The following is a 21,232-nucleotide window of genomic DNA, read 5'->3' as shown; positions in this document are numbered from 1 at the left end:
GGCTCATCTTGAGAACAGAAGGGGCAGTTGACAGCATGCTATTCTTTCAGCCTCTTTATTAACTGGAGTAATGAGACATGCTGAATAGCTATCAAGACAGTGGTAGTAGAGAGCTCGGTAATCTGAAATGATGCAGATATCTGCTGGAAAGTCGAACGTTTTCCACTCGTGGTGGAAAAAGCAATTACAGCTCATGCTTGGACTGACCGGATTCAAAGAAGAAAGCAGAAAACAAAAAATGCTTATAACTTCAGTCTGCAGATTGCCATTGCACATTCAGGGGGGGCTATCCAGCTCCAGGAGGTATGAGAACTCAGATGGCTCTCGGAAAGTCTAGCTGCCTTTGGCTCTGTCCATTTAACTTTACTGAATTAGAGATACAGTGTTTGGAGCACATGAGAAATTAGAAAAACTGGGAGTCAAACTGACATTTCTGACTAAAATATATGCAAGGTTAACTAAAATGTATTAGTAATGAGTCAGAGAGAGAGAAAAAGAAAAGTATTTTTTTTAAACAGGGAGAGATCAGCAGTTGAGTGGAGCAGTATTCAGAAAGCATCAAATTGTATTAAGTAGGATAAAATAGTGATAATATGATTGACTTCAGTGGACTTCAATTACTTTTGTTTGTAAAGTGCTTTGAGAGCCTCAGGTTCGAAGCATTAGAGAGATGTGCACAGAATTCTTTGAGTGGGTCAAAATTATTACAGAGTGGCTTGCAAATTCTCTGGGGCAGGAACTGTAGCTTCCTAGGGGCAGATATAGCACCTATCACAATAATATCCTGGTCCAGCCCTTTGGATGTTAATGCAAGGGATGAGCTTTAGATTCAAACCTGCATCCCATATGGCAGCATGTTTTGCTGTCAGTGCCTGATCTGATCTTCTAAGCCCTAGTCTACACTGGGGAGGGGTCGATCTAAGTTACGCAGCTTCAGCTAAGTGAATAACTTAGCTGAAGTCGATGTACTTAGATCGACTTACTGTGGTGTCTTCATCGCGGTGAGTCAACTGCTGCTGCTCCCATCAACTCTGCCCGCGCCTCTCGCCAAGCTGGAGTACAGGAGTCGACAGGAGAGCACTCGGGGGTCGATTTATTGCATCTAGACTAGATGCAATAAATCGATCCCAGCTGGATCGATCGCTGCCTGCCAATCCAGCCGGTAGTGAAGACATACCCTTAGTCCCAGAAACAAATTATTCCTATTGATTCCAAGGGGAAGTGTATTTCCTGATATACTAAAATATCAGTTCGTTTGTTCCCAATTTGTCAGCAGTGCACTTAGCTAAGCTTGTGCATAGTTGTCATGGAAAAGATAAAGATGGTTACATATTAGTGGATGTTACTGCCTTCCAATATACTACATTTTGCAGCATAGGGAGAATTATGCCCCTTAACGGCTTTCTGTATAAAATTATTAATTTTATATAACAACCCATAAAGCACTATAAATAAAAAATGAATTATTCCATAACTGTTGTTAAGACAGTGTGCTTTTACGTGCTTTCAAAACTAAGACAGAAAATAAATACTTATTAGGTATTGTGATTGTATGCATAAGAAGTGCTCTTGATAGAATGAAAAATATCTCAAGTATACAGGCGAGTCTTATCTTATGCACATTTAACATGCGCAAATTCAGCTTTGCATGGTCCACAAAAACAAAAACAAAAACGAAAAATAACAGTTTCAATACTGTACCTGTAGTACGGTGATTCCGCCTGCCATTACAGTCAATGTAATTTTGACTATACGTGATTTTTGCTTTACGTGCTGACAGCGGAACGTAACCCCAGCATAAGATGAGACATGCCTGTATTGTATCTTATTGTTGCTATAATACCACTGCTTTGAGTTTTGTATTGATATTGTATTGATCATTAAGAAATGTTTCATAATATAAAGCCTTGGAGAAGTAAATGCTGCATCTTCATTAATATTCTTTTAGTTGAATGAAAATGTGTGGCAGTAAGCAAGGTGCAAAGTAAAATAACATTCATTAGTAGTTAGTGTCTTTCACAGACAATAAAACATTTGAAATTGAAAGGATAGTTAGTAAACTTAAATATAAATGATTTTTCTGGAAGTATGTCACTACCTGCAAGCAATTTAGCAATATTTTCCTGTCAGACTCCTCCCCTTTTGTACTTACAAAAGAATTAAAATACCAGCTATTAATGTATAATCATTTTTATCTGTACTGTACTTGAACAGTCACTGATACCTCTCAGTGGTTTGAGCATTGGCCTGCTAAACCCCAGGTTGTGAGTTCAATCCTTGAGGGGGCCATTTAGGGAACTGGGGTAAAAATCTGTCGGGATGGGTCCTGCTTTGAGCAGGGGGTTGGACTAGATGACCTCCTGAGGTCCCTTCCAACTCTGATATTCTGTGATTCTATGAAAAAATTGTGTCTCTAATGTACACATACCATAGGTTACCTAATTCTCTTGACCTCGTTTGTTACTGAAGACATTTGTGTGAAACATTTCTTGCAGTAGGAACTCATCCATTCCTGCGGCAATTCCTCACTTCAAGTCCTGATCCTCTCTGATGTCAGTCAATGGAGGTGGCGAGGGCTGTAGTGTCACAAATAAAATATTGCAGTGGGAAAGAAAAAGCAGCCGCTCGGCCACAGAATGCGTGTGTGACTTTGAGAAAGTTGACTAACTTATACGTGCATTAGTTTGCCCAGCTGTAAAATGCAGAAGAAAACTTCTTACCCTACAGGGGTAAAGTAAAACTTAATTAGTCTTTTGTTGATAAAGTGCTTTGAGATCCTCTGGTTAGAAGCAAATAAATTCTTGAGTGGATTAGAATTATTACAGATTGAAGTGTACAGTCTATGGGGCAGGAATTATAACTTCCTGTGGGCGGTCTAGCACCAAGCATAATAGGACCCTGATCCTAGCTGCATCCTTTGGATGTTACTGCAATATTTATTATTATTACTTTACCGAAGATAAATTAGAATATTCATGCAAACAAGTTGTGTTTATATTATTTACTCAGAATAGGAGCTTTAGGTAGCATTTTAAAAAAAACGCTCAGTGCTGGCCTAACTTTCCTCCCATTGAGGTCACTGGTGAAATTTCCATCAACTTCAGTGGAAGCAGAATTAGGCTGGAGTTACAACACCAAATCATAAAAATCAGACAGATATGCCAGAACTAGCAAATGTTAATATTATTCGTCCTCTCCTCATACATTCTCTGCACAGAGTTTTTGTAAATTTATTGTGCAGTTTTAAAAGGCAAGTCACATTTCTTAAATTACCGATAATAGCTCTTACTCAGTCAAATGTTCTAAACTACAGAAACAGTACTGTATTTTTGTAGCCTGTGTAATTCAAAGTGTAAAATGCTTAAAACCATTCCTTCAAATTGTTTTCTTTATATCCTCCTGAGATTTGTAAGTGCTTGTTCAAACATACAGTCCAGTAGGAAGAAGACATTCTTTATATAGTCTGTTCTTTCTACTTCTTTAATACTTCAGGGACAACTTTAGCCATTATATAGAAAGGTATCAATAAGCTACCTTAACAACCATTAACTATCACATTTCAGTTTATAATTATTTTGTTCGTATTTCCCTAGGGAAAGCAAGGAAATGCGTGCCAACCAGGCTAAAATTTCTATGGAAAACAGCAAAGCCATAAGCCAGGATAAATCTATCAAAAATAAGGCTGAAAGGGAGAGGTAAGTGTCAGATCCATCTATGAGAGGCGGTATAATTGATTGATCTGTGCACACATTGACTAAAGTAAGCTTTGATGTGTGGGAAATGGCTTGTGTTTCTAATTGTTATGCTGTATATATTTTCAATTACTGTTTCATGTGTGTGTGTGTGAGAGAGAGATAGTTTAGGCCCCAGTCTTGGAAACACTAACAAAAGAGTGAACGAGTAGTGCCATTGACTACAATGGAACTAATCACATGGATAAAGTTACGCGTGTGTGAAAGTGTTTCTAGAATTAGGACCTTAGTTTTTATTCACTGATCCATTTTTTCCCCTTTAAATGCTTTGCAGTATCACTTGTGACAGTTACTTTTGCACGTTGTTAAGATGCACTGAGAAGGCAATGTGAAGACTTGGGTCGAGTTTTGGGTTAGCTTCGGGTTCCGAGAAGCAGGAGAGGTAGCGCTACTAGGGGAATGGGAAATGGATCAATGAAAAGGCATCCCATGGCCTTCACCCCTGCCCACTCCTGGCAGGGATGAGAGATGGAACAGGCATTCCAGAGGGAGCAGAAGGGAAGGTTATGGGGGGAAAAGGGGATAGGTGTGAGATTAGTAGGGGAAAACCAGCTTGGCGGGGTGGGGGGAGGCCAAAGAAAGGTGTGAGGGGTAAAGGAGCTAGGGCTGTTTTCTGATGACAGCGTAGTATCATTCATGTATTGATCCTCCAACCTTGGACCACAGCTTCCTCATTCACCTGGTGCTGACTGGTCTTAGAAACCTGACCAATATTCCCTGTTCGCGGGGCTCCAAGCCCCACTAGACCAGACCACATCTGAAGCTAAAAAGCCAGTCAGCATGTCTTCACTGCTCACCTGGGAGAGCCATCCCTAGTTCTGAAGTCTGAGCTCCAGACTAGGGAGACCAGAGGCACCGATTTCAGTGACAGCTTTTTGCATTTTCCCCCTAGTTCGGGCTGCAGTTTTGTAGCTCTTTAAAATTCCATTTTAATCTAAGGTGTCCTGAATACACGGGTAGAAGCAATGTTCATATGATGATTTCCCATGAGCCTTCAAGGTTTCCATACGGCTTTGGACTTGCTAAATAGTTGAACATTTTCACCTTCTACTGCCTCCCCTGAATTGGGCTATTTTGATCCTAGGGCTTGAACTTGTTCCTTCTGAATGAGCAGTGGAGTTTTACAGATTTCTAGTACATACTGGAGACAGCAGTTCCCAGAGCCCTTGGTAATCATGTTCCAGGTTTATGAAAACCTTCTGCTAATGACATTAAATTACTTAAGCTGTGTTTATATATAAAAATAGGCTGAAGACACTTCTCTTTTTCAGACTTTTGCAATTAGTCTAATTCAAATCTTTCAACTATTTTGTGTCAGCTCATTAGAATTCTTGCCATGAAAGGCACTTTACAAATGTGTATTATATGTAAACAGTAGTTACATACTTTCTTTTTATTTATATAACTATAAAATATGGAAAATAGATCCTGACCAACTAATTTTATCTTTTTTTGATGAGATTACAAGTCTGGTTGATAAAGGTAATAGTGTTGACATAATAGACTTCTGTAAGGCATTTGACTTGGTACTGCACAACATTTTGATTAAAAAAACTAGAACACTATAAAATGTTCCATGGCACACATTAAATGGATTAAAAACTGGCTAAATGATAGGTCTCAAAATGCAGCTATAAACAGGGAACCATAATTGAGCGGGTCTGTTTCCAGCGGAATCCCTGGGGATCGGGATCGGTTCTTGGCCCTATACTATTTAACATCTTTATCAATGACCTTGAAGAAAACATAACATCATCACTAATAAAGTTTGCAAATGACCCAAAAATTTAGGGGAGTGGTAAATAAGGAAGAAGATGCATCAGTGACTCAAACTGGGCACAAGCAAACAATATGTGTTTTAATACGGCTGAATGTTGTTGCCTGATTTAAGGGGATGAATATTATTGCTTAGATAATATGGGTTATAGGCTCGCCAGTTAATATGATCAGAATATAATAAGGTTCTTGATCCAGAATCAGGCTACACAGAGTTTTGCAAGACCCTTGGGATGTATGACAAGGACATTCATGCTGAGAGCAAAAATACAGCCTTATAGACTTGTATTGAGATAAATGGAATAGTAATCCAGTGGGAAAATAATCAGAATGAACAAGGAATTAATATTGTTCTAGAGGCACATGTGGTATTATTTACTATAAAACTTCCTAGATTAACACACTCACACCCTTCCTTGTAACCTGGTGGTACGAGACAAAGGACCAGCCTCACCTCTTGCATGCCAAAGGAGTCTGGTGGTCCAGGTTCCTCAGTTCTCAAGTGGAAGACGAAGAATTTAAGAGAAGCCAGAGAACTAGAAAGCTATAGAAAGACCCAAGAGAAACTACCTTAAAACCTGACTACAACTGACTGACTAAACATGATGGTTTGTGCCCACCCTCCACGTCCAAACTTAATTTCCTTACCCACAAAATATCAGGTTGTGCTTACTCTATCGGCTGGCATATTCATACGTATTAATGACTATTAGCTCATTCTGTGACTTTCCATGACATCTGTGACTTCTGCAGCAGCCAGTGTGGCTGACCCCAGGGCTGCCCAAGCAGGTGGCTCCAGGACCAACTGCTCAGGTGGCCCCGGGGACAGTCATACCGGCTGCTGCTGGAGCGGCTCTGCAGCCAGCCGCTTGGGCAGCCCTGCAGCCGGCCGCCCCGGCCTGAGTAGCAGCCCCGGGGGGTGGCCAGAGCAGCCACTGCTCAGCGCCCCCCAGCAGCTGGTGCCACTGGCCCTGCCCCACCAAACAGCAGCCTCTCAGTCCCATCCCCCCTGAGCAGTGGCCCCCTGGGGTGCCTCTTCACCCCCCCCCGAATAGCAGTACCCATGGCAAAACCCCCCCAGCAGCAGTCTCCTGCCCCCACAAGATTTAGTCGGGGTATTTATAGTGTAAGTCATGGACAGATCCCGGGCTGTGAATTATTATTTTTTTATTGCCCATGACCTGTCCATGACTGTTACTAAAAATACCCATGATTAAATTGTAGCCTTAGTCATGATCGCTAATTAGCTGACCATGAGCTCTCAGTGCTATGCTATGGCTAAAAGAGCTAATGTGATCCTGGGATACATAGACATGGGAATCTCAAACCGCAGCAGAGAGGTTATTTTACCTCTATATTCAGCAGTGGTGCAACCACTGCTGGACTAGTGTGTCCAGTTCTGGAGCCCACCATTCTAGAAGGATGTTGATAAATTGCAGAGGGTTCAGAGAAGAGCCATGAGAATGATTAAAAGATTAGAAACCCTGCCTTATAGTACTAGACTCAGGGTGCTCAATCTATTTAGCTTAATAAAGAGATGGCTCAGGGGTGACTTGATTATAGTCTGTAAGGACCTAAGTGGGCAACAAATGTTTAATCATAGGCTCTTCAGTCTAGCAGAGAAAGGCAGAACACAGTGGCTGGCAGCTGAAGCTAGACAAATTCAGACTGGAAATACAGCCTACATTTTTAACAGTGAGAGTAATTAGTCATTGGAACAATTTACCAAGGGGTTGTGGTACATTCTCCATCCCTCAGAATTTTTAAATCATGGTGGGATTTTTTTCTAAAAGATCTCCATTTTGGGAAAGGTCTATGGCCTGTGCTACAGGAAGTCAGACTAGATGATGACAATGGTACCTTCTGGCCTTGGAATCTATGAATGGCACCATGTGAAGCATTAGTTAAAATGTCTTTTTATTCATGATAATCAGTATGAGTTTTAATAAGTGCTAAACCCTGTTAGAAGATGGTCAATATCAACTACTGCAAATGGATTAATAAACTCCTCAATTAAATGGCTCACTCTAGACTGAGGATCAAGGCAGACTTAGTTTGCAACAATCTTGGTCCGTTTCTTCCAACTCTCTTAGTCACAACATCCAAGATAGCCAGAAACATTGAATATAATGTAAAGACGTAAGGCCGGAGTAGGGCCTTGCTCTGCAATTAGTCCCACTGACTTCAGTGGAGCTACTCAGAGTCTAAGGTAGTGCATAAAGGGTGGCAAAATAAGCCGCTAAGTTATCTATCTCCTTATCATTGACTCAGATATGTGGTTTTGGTTCTTGGACTTAATAAATCCTCAAGCACAATATCCTTTAATTATTTATTTTTTTATAGACGAGTGAGAGAACTAAACAGCAGCAACACTAAAAAGTTTCTGGAAGAGAGAAAAAGGGTAAGTATAATTTTGCTAAGTAACAAAAGTGTGTGTATGTGATTTGTTGGCAGGAATCTCACCTCTTGAGTAATGTACACCCAGCTTCTGCACAGCATTTTGAAAACGTACCCTTCAGTTACTGTAGCTCACTGACAGTGATGATTTCTACTAACTTGAGAAACTAAGAGACTCAGGGTCATTCTCAAACTGAATTTCAAGGTCTCTCTTCACCAGCAAGCTGACCCAGGGCCTACTCTTGAACTTCTAAATTCTGACTGAAATCTGTGGGCATTTTATCTGAATGGATATCGAAAATGGATTTTTGTCACTGTTTTCTATCGAATTCAAGTCAAAATCAGAGTTTAAAATCACATTTAAGTAACATGTGCAAAGCAGGTATAACTCCTTAGTATGATGTTTGAATTAAAATAGTTTACTGTTGTATATATTTTTAGATCTGTTAAACGGTAAACTATCCAGAGCAGGAACTATGCCTCCTTCTAATGTTTTGTATAGCACTGTGAACACCAGCCAATAAATAATATTCTTTGGAAACTATTTATCCATTTTTAAAAAAATAATTTGTGATACACGTCACCTGTATTCTCTTCTCTTGTTTGTAGCTAGCAATGAAGCAGTCAAAGGAAATGGATCAGTTGAGAAAAATTCAGCTTGAGCATCTAGAAGTCTTGGAGAAGCAGAATGAGCAGGTATTTTATTTGAAAGGGTTACAAGACAGTGAACATAAGAACGGCCGTACTGAGTCAGACCAAAGGTCCATCTAGCCCAGTATCCTGTCTACCGACAGTGGCCAATGCCAAGTGCCCCAGAGGGAGTGAACCTAACAGGTAATGATCAAGTGATCTCTCTCCTACCATCCATTTCCACCCTCTGACAAACAGAGGCTAGGGACACCATTCCTTACCCATCCTGGTTAATAGCCATTAATGGACTTAACCTCCACGAATTTATCCAGTTCTCTTTTAAATGCTGTTACAGTCCTAGCCTTCACAACCTCCTCAAGCAAGGAGTTCCACAAGTTGACAGTGAGTTACTAAATTAAGAGAGTACAGTTCCATCTGTAGGGTACATCTACACTGTAGCTGGGAAGTGTGATTCCCAGCTTGGGCAGATGTACATCCACTAGCTCTGTGGTTGAAGCAGTGTGGGCTGCTAACCTGAGCTGCATCTGGTGCTGCCACAGCCACACTGCTCCTACCCCTAGTTCTTCCAAGTGTGAGTCACCGGTGAAATTAGCTCCAAACAGCTTTTATTTTTGCGCGTTCACCTTTTTGGGAGTTGAAAATATAGGATTGGAAGGACTTCAAACAGTAGGAATTCTGACTCGGTTCAGATAACCATCTAAAACTTGGCCGCTTAAGGGCTCATCCTCCAACCTGTTCAAACCTCATGAGACTGGAAGGTTAAGGCAGGAAGGCTCCCAGAATTCCAGTACATTCATAGTCAGCCCTCAAGAAAACCTTTTCTCTTAGTATTTTGGCACTTCTGTTTCCAGGACTAGATGGAAAATAGGAGTGAAAAAAATGCTCAAAACCTCAAAAGGTTTTGGTTTTGGGTCCTGTTCTAAAAAGTAGTGACAGTTCCAGGGTTTTATCAGAACCAGTTTGCCCTTCTCTGGTTAAAATACCATGTCACTTTCTGCTAGTAAGAAGAAAATAATATTCTTGAAAACTGGCGGTAATTTTTTAAAAAAAAATCAAATTTTATTCCTAGTGGAAAACTCTTTTCCTTAGTGATTCCCCCTGCTGCAAGGAGCAGCCAGCAGAGCAATAATTATCATCCAAGCTCAATTGCAAGGTGAGCCTCAGTGAAGTAGGAACTCAAGGGTGGACTATGCAAGTACATACCCAGTAAGGCGAGAGAGAACTAAAGGTTGGACGTAGTGGCTGTCACTTTCAAGGCTTATGAATTTATTTTCTACGTTTTTCACTAAATTTTCCAGACCTTGAACTCTGCTGATAAAGCACATGCACTATGCTAGATTCACTCCAGGGAGGTATAATTTCTACCCCAGTTGCCTCCTCTATCGTCTAGCACAAAGTGGTCTGAATCCAGCAATGTCCATCATACACACACAGCTAATCAGAGTGCACAGTGTGAATGCATGAGAAAAAATATGTAACTGTGCTACACTGACTGTAGCATTGCTGCAATCTGATTGGTTCAGACAATTCCCTTGCAGTGTAAATTGTACTACTTGACAAAATAACGTACAAAGCTATAAAAAGATTAAGGGCCTGATCCAAAGCCTACTTAAGTCAGTGAAAGTCTTTAGATCCAGCACAATATAAAGACAAGAGAGCAGGATTAGGGCTGAGCTTTTAATTTAAACCCTGTAATTCCTTAATTTTGAGTGTTTGATTTCTCATCCTTAGAAAGTTGCCTCAGTGCTAATTGTTCTGCATGGAATTTATCATGGTTTCCCACTGATGTAACTCCATGACTTGAGTGGATTTACTTGTAATGAACACTAGTATGAGCGTGGGGAGAATCAGGCCCAGAGCACTGACACCTGGCTAACGGTCATATGGGTCAAAACTTCTCAAGGTATTAAATATCCCTTCCACGTCATACTGGTGGAGATACCTTTCATAGAAGATGTACAGTGCAGAATAATACACCTATGAGTGGAAACACACTTCAGCATAAAATATTATTATTATATATATATATTATGCATTCACATTTATTAGACTTCTGTTTTATGTATTCTTTTCTTGCATTCATTCCTCAATCTCTCTTCAGTTTTCATTCATTTTATTTGCTTCTTGTTGTATTACTCAATTTTGACATTATTATTTTTGTACAAACAGCTTTTGAAATCCTGTCATGCAGTGTCTCAAACACAAGGTAGGATTGATCTATAATAAGCAAGCTACTATTTCAATATGCTTTCCTTCTAAATTAAATCATTCTCACGGGAGTATTCTTTGTAAATGCAACCATTGGGAAGTACCATTAACATAATGAACACACTGTTAATAATATTTATGCACACTAAATATTTAAGAGTCTGGCATAGTAAGAGTATTTTATGCTTTAGCATCTCAGTAACAAGGACAGGAAACTTAAAGAATGATTTGTATTGTTATATTATCAGTAGTTAGACACACTTTTTAGAATTTCAAGCATGTCTTTTAACTAAGAAGCATCTACTGATTAAGGAAACTATTTTAGTGTTGACATATATATGACTAACTGCTAATGCTGATAGACAGACAAAGCCAGATTTTCCACATATATTAGCATAAGAATAATAAAAGTAATGCCACACTAAAAATAGCTAGAAATATATTAGATAGCTAGAAATAGCTTTTTAGTGGCTAAAGAAAAGAGGCTTCCAGCTATAAGGAATCTGTTAATCACACTATTGTAGCTTTCCTGTTATAGCTTCCTAATAACCATCACTCATATTCACCCCTTCTCTCAACAGCAGTAAAATATTTGTGTGAGGTTTAAACATCCAGCTGTGGAATTTTGCCTGAATTTAATGACCTGCTTAAATCTTCAGTCGATAATTTACTGGGGTCCCATCCTCAAACCTAGTTTATCCACATCTACAGTAACTATACTGAGTTAGAGATAGACATTTATACAAAGCATTAATTTAGCTGGCAGCCAGCACTCTATCCTTGATGCACTCAGTCCTGTGACGTGCTAAGTACCCTCAAATCCCATTGAAGTTGAGGGCATACAGCACCATGCAAGCTGAACGCATAAGTCCCAATAACTACGTGAATTCGTATTGACTCCAAGTACTTACTTCCAAAAAGCTCATCTACAAGTATCCTATTCATGTGTTGGCTTCAGAATGCAGTGGCTGACTGTCGGTTGATAAAAACAGGCAGCCTGGCCAGATGGTGTAGGGTTATTCTGAATTAAATTCACTTTACAGCTACCCCCTTCTGGCTAAACTAATCTGCAAAGCAGTTACAAGGGTTTGCTCATGAGATACAGAATGGTCCAGTAGTAAAACCACTGGCTTAGCACTTGAGAGCCTTGGGTTCCAGTCTCTGCTGTGCCTGAGACTTCCTGTGTGACCATGGGCAAGGACAAGTCACCTCTGACCTGTCTACATGATCATTTGGTTTGTGGCAAGCTGGGGTATGAAACTATCCTGCTGCTCTCAAACTGTCTAGGTGAACCCCGCTGACACCTATTAACAATTCACTAATGTGCTTTGAGCTAGTCCTATATGAAATGACTAAGGTGCATCAGCAGGCTCCACCTGGACAGTTAGTCCATGGCAGGCTAGTGTGGGGTAGATTCACACCACAGCTTTCTGTGAACTATATGTTCATGTAGAAAGCCCTTAGTCTCTCAGTGCCTCAGTTCCCCCTCTGTAAAATGGGAATAACATTACTACCTCCTCCCGGGGATGTTGGGAGGATGAAGACTGTGAGGTGCTCAGGTATGTCTTCAGAGAGACATGTCAGTTACCAAGAAATAAATACAAGCTGTGTCAGAGAGTTTGCATTTTAGTTGGAATTTAATTTTCTCTTGCAGAATTCACACACTGAGTGAACACAGCAAGTCAGTTCTAGTATTTCAGAAAAGGCTGTACACATTGATTCATTTATTAATGTTATGTTTCCATATTTTCATTTACAAATTATTTCATTTATTTCAAACTTTAAAGTCACAGGAACGTAAAGTGCAATTACAAGGCATTTATAATATTTAATACAGTTGCCTTTGGTATTATCATAATTAGCTGAGTATACAAAATGTGATGCACAGAGCTAACTATTCAGAGAGGGGTACATCGATAGCACCTACACAAACCCACATGTACTTTTGCAAAATAGGTAAGTGTGCATCTAAACGACTGTTTTGGACCTTCATTTGCCAATTTTACATCTGGAAACACCTCTTTGCATGCACAGAATATGTAACTCCCTGAGTAGGAGCTGCTTTATTGAGTTAGATAAAAAATGCCTCTCCCAAGTGATAGGCACCTTTACAAGGTATCGGAATTCACACAGTAAGGCAAATCCAGCGACCACTCCTCCCTGTATAGCAGCAGCAGAACGGCCGCTCACACTGGGGAAAAGATTAGCATATGGGAGACGCGAGGGTATTTTCAATCTGAAGACATCTCTCATCCCCAGAAGACTGGCTGTAAAGACAGGCTGGACAGCATATTCAGGTAATTTTGGATCAGGGTGATAAGTGAGTTCCCAAATTGAAGGGTCCTCATGGAAAATGCACAGGGGTAGGTGCTGCCCCCCACACTTTGAACTGAGGGATAGCCTCTCAAGTCGGTAGGTCCCAAGCAATTTAGGGCATTAGAGGGTATAAATAACACCTTTAACTCTATTTACAAACCAAGAACGTGTATTGAAATATATTGCTTAACGAGTGGGCTACAACAATCATAGAATATCAGGGTTGGGAGGGACCTCAGGAAGTCATCTAGTCCAACCCCCTGCTCAAAGCAGGGCCAATCCCTGAACAGATTTTTGCCCTCATCCCTAAATGGCCCCCTCAAGAATTGAACTCACAACCCTGGGTTTATGAGGCCAATGCTCAAACCACTAGCTGTCCTCCTCCCAATAATCTGTGCCAGCATCAGTTTTCAGATGGATTCAAGGTGTAGCCCCATGTAGAGCACATTACAGTAGCCTAATCTTGAGGCAACAAAAGCATTGATGCCAGGAGCAAGAGGTACAGCTAAAATCACTAAGCTAGATGAAACCATCTTGGACACCGTAAGGAAGATGTCAACTTCTCTGCCATCAGTAAGTCCAATAATCGTTCACACCACTCATTGTCTTTCATTGGCCAGCCGAAAATGGGTCCAGATGACAGGTTGTAACCCTTAGTTTCCCAAGCAACACCAATCCAAACTCAAACAGGGTTGATAAAGTGTCTCTCCAAGCCATTGTCCCATTTCCAGAGGCAGTTCAGTCAGAAACAGCATGGTTTTCCTCCATACAAGGGGAGGCTTTCAGATACATTTTATTGTGTGTCTTTGAAAAAGTCGCCCATAAATCCTAGGAATGTTTCCTCATATTTTGTAACTTATAAGCACCAGCAGAAAAATAACAGTGATGTTTGAAAATATGCAGCTTTTTTCTGAGCTGGGGAGAACGGTCACATTACATATATTCCACTCAAATACTATTGTGCTGAAAATGTAATTGATTTTGAACACAGGCTTTAGTATGATACTTGATGATGAAACAATGTGATTATTTTGGGTTACAGGCAAAGGAGATGCAGCAGATGGTGAAGCTGGAAGCAGAGATGGACCGCAGGCCAGCAACAGTAGTCTAAAACTCCAGCATGCAAACTGAGGCCAGGAAAGCCAGTATCCATCAAATTCCAACCATCATTGCTGAGGAGGGAAAGCGGGTTTTTTTGCTCTTTTCCCTTCTGTTTAAACAAAATGTAGACACAGACCACCAAGTCTTAAGGTTTTGCATATTCCTTTTTAACACTGAGTACTGAAATTCCCTTCTTGAGCAAAACACTATAAAAAGAGGCACATCATATTTTAAAGTCTAGTCCTGTACTCCCTGTTCAGGAAACCTTCCATTCATCTCAATGGGTGTTTTTTCCTGTGTCAGGATTGTAGGCGCAGGGCCTTAAAATACAGCACCATGTTTCTTTTATTTTAACATAAGCTCAGATGGTGGTACAATCATAATCAAAACAACATGCTATTTACCATTTTTATTCTCATGCTTAGTATGTTGCTGTATTAGCCCCAATCCTGCAAGATGCTGTGAGCTAGGAGGCACTCAGCAAGTCATGGCACCAAGCCTTTTAAATGGATCTGCTACTAAATAATAATTAAAAAAAAATCATCAGCTTCATCTGAAAGATGTAGTCTCTTTTTTGGTGATCTTTTTCTATTGGACACACATTTTTGAGCTGCAGCAAACTGTAAGCAATTGAAAATTAGCTACAGTTATTGGAAAGTACAAATATCGTCAGCAGAACTAATACGCTGGGATAACAATGATTTTGCAGGATATTTCCACATTAAAATTATGCCCTCAGCAAGTGCCGTATCAACTTTATCATTCCTGACAGAAGCTAACATCCTGTAAAAGTTGTTGAAATGGTTACCATAGTAGAAATACATTGTTTTGTGCCAAAACTAATCAGTGCTCTAAAGTTAAAGGAATTATGTGTTAGGCACTTTAAGAAAAGTTTACATCATCCATTGCTTGTATAGAAATTGCATTTTGATCCTGTTGCTGCAGATCCCAGATATTATAGTTCATTGTATCTTAAAGATTGTTAAATGACTATTGGCAAAAAGTTTGTAACTGTGAAAATGTAAAAAGTATTTATACACTTTAAATCACAATATTGTAGAAAATCACCTAAATGTTGCCACTGACAAAATTAGTAAACTGAATTACTAGAAATATGTTTGCATGTGATACAATCACCAGTTATGACTTTAATGCAAACCGTATGACCACAGTCATTCTATTAGTCAATAAATGCAGATTAAATGTATGTCACCAAATATTATTTGATTCATTCTGAAGACTTTTCGCATAACAAGACCTATATATATATATATGTATGTATATGAATTATGTGGGCATTCTTGATACTTCAAGTTCTAGTTAAAAGAAAAGTACATAACTAATTTAATTTTACACACAAATATTTATGCAGATTTTCAGAATTTCATATCAGGAATAATCTTTTTATGTCTGTTAGATATGAAAACAATTTGCTACAGTGTTAATTTGCATGTTCTTAAAGCCTGCTGTAGTTACATTGCAGAACAATGCATGTAAGCATTCTGCTTGGAATTTGCCCATGCTGCCAATACAAAGGAGACTGCATGGAAAACTGGTAGTTTAGAACAAATCAGATTACTGATTTCATTATACTAAGCACCAATTAAGTTGTTGTATATTCTTGTACAAACCAATTCTACATATTCCTATAAACAAATTAAATGAAAAGAGATTGTTATTGTCAGTTCTGAGATGAAACTTTCAACTTCTCTAATAAAAACGTAAAAATAAATACAATACTCAGCGTGATCAATTTATACAAGAGTTTCAAGATATCCCTACTTCAAAATGGAGCACACCATGTGAAGTATCTATCATAAATTCCTGTCAAGGTGCCCATACTATAAACATATTCATACCACTTATTTGTTGAAGGGATTCTTAGTTCAGTTATTTTAAAGGTTATGAATACTGGACTACATTCATAAAGGGATTTAGGCACATAAATCCCAAATATAGATCCTCATGAACCCTACTCAGCAGCTGCCTAACCTATTGGTGGCTAAGGGCTTGTCTACATTACCTGCAGGATGGATGGGCAGCGATCGATCCAGCGGGGGTTGATTTATCGCATCTAGACTAGATGCGATAATTCAACCACTGAGCGCTCTCCCGTCAACTCCGGTACTCTACTGGCGCGAGAGGTGCAGGCAGAGTCGACGGGGGAGCATCAGCTGTCAACTCATCACAGTGAAGACACCGCAGTGAGTAGATCTAAGTATGTCAACTTCAGCTACGTGAATCGTAACTTAGATCGATCCCCCCCAGTCTAGACCAGGCCTTAGTTTCTGCTGGTAAAGTCCCATGTGAACCTACATTTCTGCCAATAGGTGATGTTAGTGCTCCAAAGTGTTGTTAAGACTGCCAAGTTGTTAACGCTGCTAGTGCTGCTGTTCTTGGTGCTCCGGTGTTAGCTGCATGAGCAGAGTGTGCAGCATACTGATTCAGCAGACATCAATGTTGTTCATAAAGAAAGACCACAGGCTTGGTTCAGTGGCAAAAGTCCCATAGGGCCTACAAGTACACTAACACGTACACCTGCGACAATGGTGCCATTTCAATCAGCATAACATGACACTGTCCCCTAGACCAGCGCAAAACTGCCCCTCCTTTGACTCCTCCTTTTACACTTGATATCAACAAGTTACATACTACACTCCAAATGTTTAGTTATCATCATAAGCCTTGAACCTGCTAGTTCGAACAAAATATCCTTAGCCATTATCCTGTCAACCCCTCCTCGTCTTTGAAGGGACAGTGTATTCTTGTACATCTCTTTGGAATGCGTTGGCATCGTTACTTGAGAGATCTGTGTGGTTTTTGTATCAGAAAAGATCCACAGGGCTAGTTAGTGTACAGCAGGCTAGGGCGGGGTAGATTCACACTCCAGTTTGCCACAAACTAAACGTTTGTGTCAACATGCTCCCAGCCCCCTCTCTTTCTTTGCCAGCTTCATGGGGTTGTGTTACAAATATTTACCAGCTACATCCCAGGATATGACTGTTGTGGAAATTTTCCCTACATGCATAAATGATCATTTGCTATGCATTACCATTAGGACTGCAATGCTGGATTTACCACAGTGCCCTTATGTTTGCTTGTATTCATGCTTTAATTCACACCAGTCTAGTCAAATCTCTTCTGATGTCATTTTCTGCTATGAAGAGCAGGATATACTGCCACTTCTCTTGGCATGGAACACTTACACTCTTTCTTAGAACTGTCTCTCTCTCTCAGTTCAGGGCAACTGCATCTGTATCCCCTCTGTATGGTCCAGTATGGGCAACCAGCTTCCAGCTCCCCACCCATTGTCTCGCTTGGGTGGAGATCAGTGATTTCCCTACACCCCCCCCTGAATTTTCCCAACACCCCGCCCAGTTTTGTGAGCTAGTTACATATCAATTTAGTGACTGTTTGGAAATCTGAATTTAAACTGAAACATTAATACACACTTTAAAAGCTTATACAGTGTATGATAAAATATGTGTATCTGAAAAAGTATAATAGATTTGAAAAGTATGAACATAGACTAGCTTCCTTGCTTCCTTATACAGCTGTTTTTTATGATGTCAGTGCATTCATTTCGGTGATGTTGGCCAACCTAATAATTTCAAATGATGATTTGTAAGCAAAGTCTAAATGAGCTCTCCCTGACAGCTAGTGATGAGCTGGGGGCTAAGGCTTCAGGGCCAGATTATATTTACATTCACACCTAATCTACCTAGGTATCCAGCAAACAGAGCTGTGTTGTCCAAGTGATAGATTTTGGCTGGGGTTGGGTTACAAACCACTTGAATGTGGGGGGAAGGGGGGATGAAATGTTGTTATTATTGTATGAGTAAAGGGCAGTAGAACTGTACTTAGCCTGTTCTGATTGAGGGCATCAAGAGAGTGGGTGGGGACCTGTCCCTCTCCACTGTTTAAAGACAGAGCTGATTAGGCTCCATAGATAGTCTTTTGTTCTGTTAAGTGACCACTGCAGCTGAAATCACTGATAATCAGGTCTAAGTGCTTAGTCCTGTTGTGGGGACAGTGTTCCTGTGGATACAGTGTTTTTGTGTAAGAGACAGCCCAGACTGCACTAGCAGCGAGGTTCCCCCACTGAGAGCTCAGCTGAAATCACTGAGAGCTGGTGGGACCTCAAGAGACCAACTCACAGAGGTCACAGTGGTAGGTGACAGCAGAAGGTGACTGTGCAGGGCCATTGGCAACAGAATGGTGGAGTGAACCATGGCACAACGAACAGCCGTGGCCAGAGCAAACTGTGCCTTTTTGTCCCCCACCTGGAAGGTGTACTCACGTGAAAGCACCTCTGAACTCTGAGTCTCCACTGACCAAGGACAACACCGGTGAGTGGAGTGCGGTGGAGGGAAAAGTGAGGGGCATGTTAAATAAACATTTGTTTGTTGGACTATATTTTACTCACTTTGCTCCAGAATGCTAGATTTGTGACTGGGAATGGAAACTTATATAAATATGTTTCCCAGTAGGCCAAGATTTTTAAAATGCAATATTTGCCAAGGTTGTTATCTCACATTGTTGCTATCTTGGGAGGTCATTATGTTGGGGAGTTTCTGTAATAAACATTTTTATTATAATTAATTTTTATATAAGAATGGTCATACTGGGTCAGACCCATGGTCCATATAACCGAGTACCCTGTCTTACAACAGTGGTCAAGGCCAGGTGCTTCAGAGGGAATGAATAGAACAGGGAATCATCAAGTGATCTATCCCCTGTTGCCCATTCCCAGCTTCTGGCAAACAGGTTAGGGACACTCAGAGCATGGCGTTGCATCCCTCTCATCCTGGCTAATAGCCACAGATGGACCTGTTCTCCAGGAATTTATCTAGTTCTTTTTAAAATCCTGTTATAGTTTTGGTCTTCACAGCATCCCCTGGCAAAGAGTTCCCTGGGTTGACTTTATATTGTGTGAAGAAATACTTCCTTTTGTTTTTTTTAAATCTGCTGCCTATTAATTTCATTGGGTGACTGCAAGCTCTTGTGTTATGTGAAGGATTAAATAAAATTTCCTTATTCACTTTCTTCGCACCAGTCAAGATTTTGTAGACCTCTATCATATCCCCATTAGTCATCTCTTTTCTAAGCTGAAAATTCCCAGTCACTTTAATCTCTCCTCCTGTTTCATACCCCTCATCATTTTAGTTGCCCATCTCTGTACCTTTTCCAATTCCAATATATATATTTTTAGGATGGGTGACCAGATCTACACACACTATTCAAGGTGTGCACGTACCATGGATTTATATAGAGGCAATATGATATTTTCTGTCTTATTATCTATCCCTTTCTTAATGACTCCCAACATTGTTTGCTTTTGTGACTGTTGCTGCACATGGAGTGGATGTTTTCAGAGATCTATCCACAATGACTCCAAGATCTCTTCCTTGAGTGTTAACAGCTAATTCAGATGCCATCATTTTGTATGTATAGTTGAGATTGCTTTCCATAAATGCATTACTTTGCATTTATCAACATTGAATTTAATTTGCCATTTTGTTGCCCAGTCACCCAGTTTTGTGAGATCCCTTTGTAGCTCTTCGCAGTCTGCCTGGGACTTAACTATCTTGAATAGTTTTGTATCATCTCCAAATTTTGCCACCTCACTGTTTACCCATTTTTCCAGATGAATATGTTGAATAGGACTGGTCCCAGTACTGACCCCTCAAGGATACCACTATTTATCTCTCTCCATTCTGAAAACTGATAATTTATCCCTACCCTTTGTTTCCCATCTTTTAACCAGTTACTGATCCATGAGAGGACTTTCCTCTTACCCCATGATGGCTTACTTTTCAAAAGTCAATTTAAATTAAATACATTTTTTTAAATTATATATTTTTTTAGAAATCTAGATCTGTTATGTATTTTGGTGTAACTTGCATTTTCCTTATGTTAAATTTGCATTATCCTAACAAAACATTTACTTTATTCATATCTCTTTTATATATCTCATTGGTCCTGACACCCCTCCTGTAAATTCGAACACCCCCCCTAATTTCAATTTCTGGGGAAACCACTGGTGGAGATGCAGCTCTCCCTTCTGACTGGGGTCTTTTCAGACTGAACAGTTCCCTTACTCTACTGTGATATTGCCCAGCAAGGCAGACTGCCTAATTGGCCAGCATCTGCACTTTGCTTTCTCTTCAGAGACTAGTAACACAATAATTACCAACGGTTACCACACAGTTCCTTCTAAGCAAACACACATTTGAAGCATTACAGCAAAAATATATTAAAAACAATGCGTGCTAATAAGCTTACCAGAGATCACTCCCAACTCCAAAAGGGGCTCTGGTGAGGGGCAGTCCTTCAGATGCCACACAGGGGTTCTTCTGTGGCTTCAAGTTCATAACTCCACTTTGGGTCTTTGAAGAGACTGTGAACAGGCAATCAGCCAGTGAGTGGGTCTCTGCTCAAGGCAGGGAAGGCCTTGTCTACACTACACAGTTTTGTCAACAAAAATCAGTTTTTAATCTATAAAACAGTGGAGGTGCACACTGAAATGCTCCTCCCCCCGATGTAATTCCCCTGCTGTGCCGACATAATAAAGCCACCTTGATGAGCGGCACAGAGCTTTTGGCAATGTAGTTATAGTGATGCAGCGTCAGTGTAGACACCTCACTTATGTCACCCTCCTTAGCTTCCAAGAGGTGTCCCACAATGCCCACCTCTCTGGTCAGCGGTTTGAACTCTGCTGCCCTGAAGATACACAGGTACGCGCCCCTCCCCTGTTTGTTTGCCCGGCACGCAGTATTCACGCAGAGTTCACGCAGCATCTTCCCAGTGGATCGTGCCGGCTTTACACAGCAGATGCACTCCCGCGTGGCGTAGGCCAGAGCTGTGGGATCTGCCGAGTATATGGAGAGGAGGCTCTGTGGTCACAGTTTCACACCAGCCATAGGAATTTCAGTACATAGTGGCATGCAAGAGAGCAGGGGCGGCTCTAGGCGGGTCCGCTGGTCCCGCGGCTTTGGCGGACCTCCCGCAGGCATGCGCGGGACCAGTGG

The 21,232-nt window shown here is 40.6% G+C and overlaps 1 protein-coding gene across 1 annotated transcript in view; it reads left to right on the top strand.

The window, feature by feature from the left end:
- The window catches only part of PLCB4 (phospholipase C beta 4), a 362,644-nt gene extending 346,726 nt beyond the window's left edge, over positions 1-15,918 (top strand). The window contains exons 36-40 of the mRNA XM_045011149.1: positions 3,594-3,695; positions 7,872-7,929; positions 8,535-8,621; positions 10,746-10,782; positions 14,143-15,918. Of these exons, the coding sequence (XP_044867084.1) occupies positions 3,594-3,695; positions 7,872-7,929; positions 8,535-8,621; positions 10,746-10,782; positions 14,143-14,231 (373 nt within the window). The 3' untranslated portion in view covers positions 14,232-15,918. The remainder of the gene's footprint in view (positions 1-3,593; positions 3,696-7,871; positions 7,930-8,534; positions 8,622-10,745; positions 10,783-14,142) is intronic.
- The last annotated feature ends 5,314 nt before the right edge of the window (positions 15,919-21,232 follow it).

The sequence above is a fragment of the Mauremys mutica genome, chromosome 3 (genome assembly GCF_020497125.1).
Source record: "Mauremys mutica isolate MM-2020 ecotype Southern chromosome 3, ASM2049712v1, whole genome shotgun sequence".
NCBI lineage: Eukaryota > Metazoa > Chordata > Testudines > Geoemydidae > Mauremys > Mauremys mutica.
This window is presented reverse-complemented; position numbering and strand designations above follow the sequence as displayed.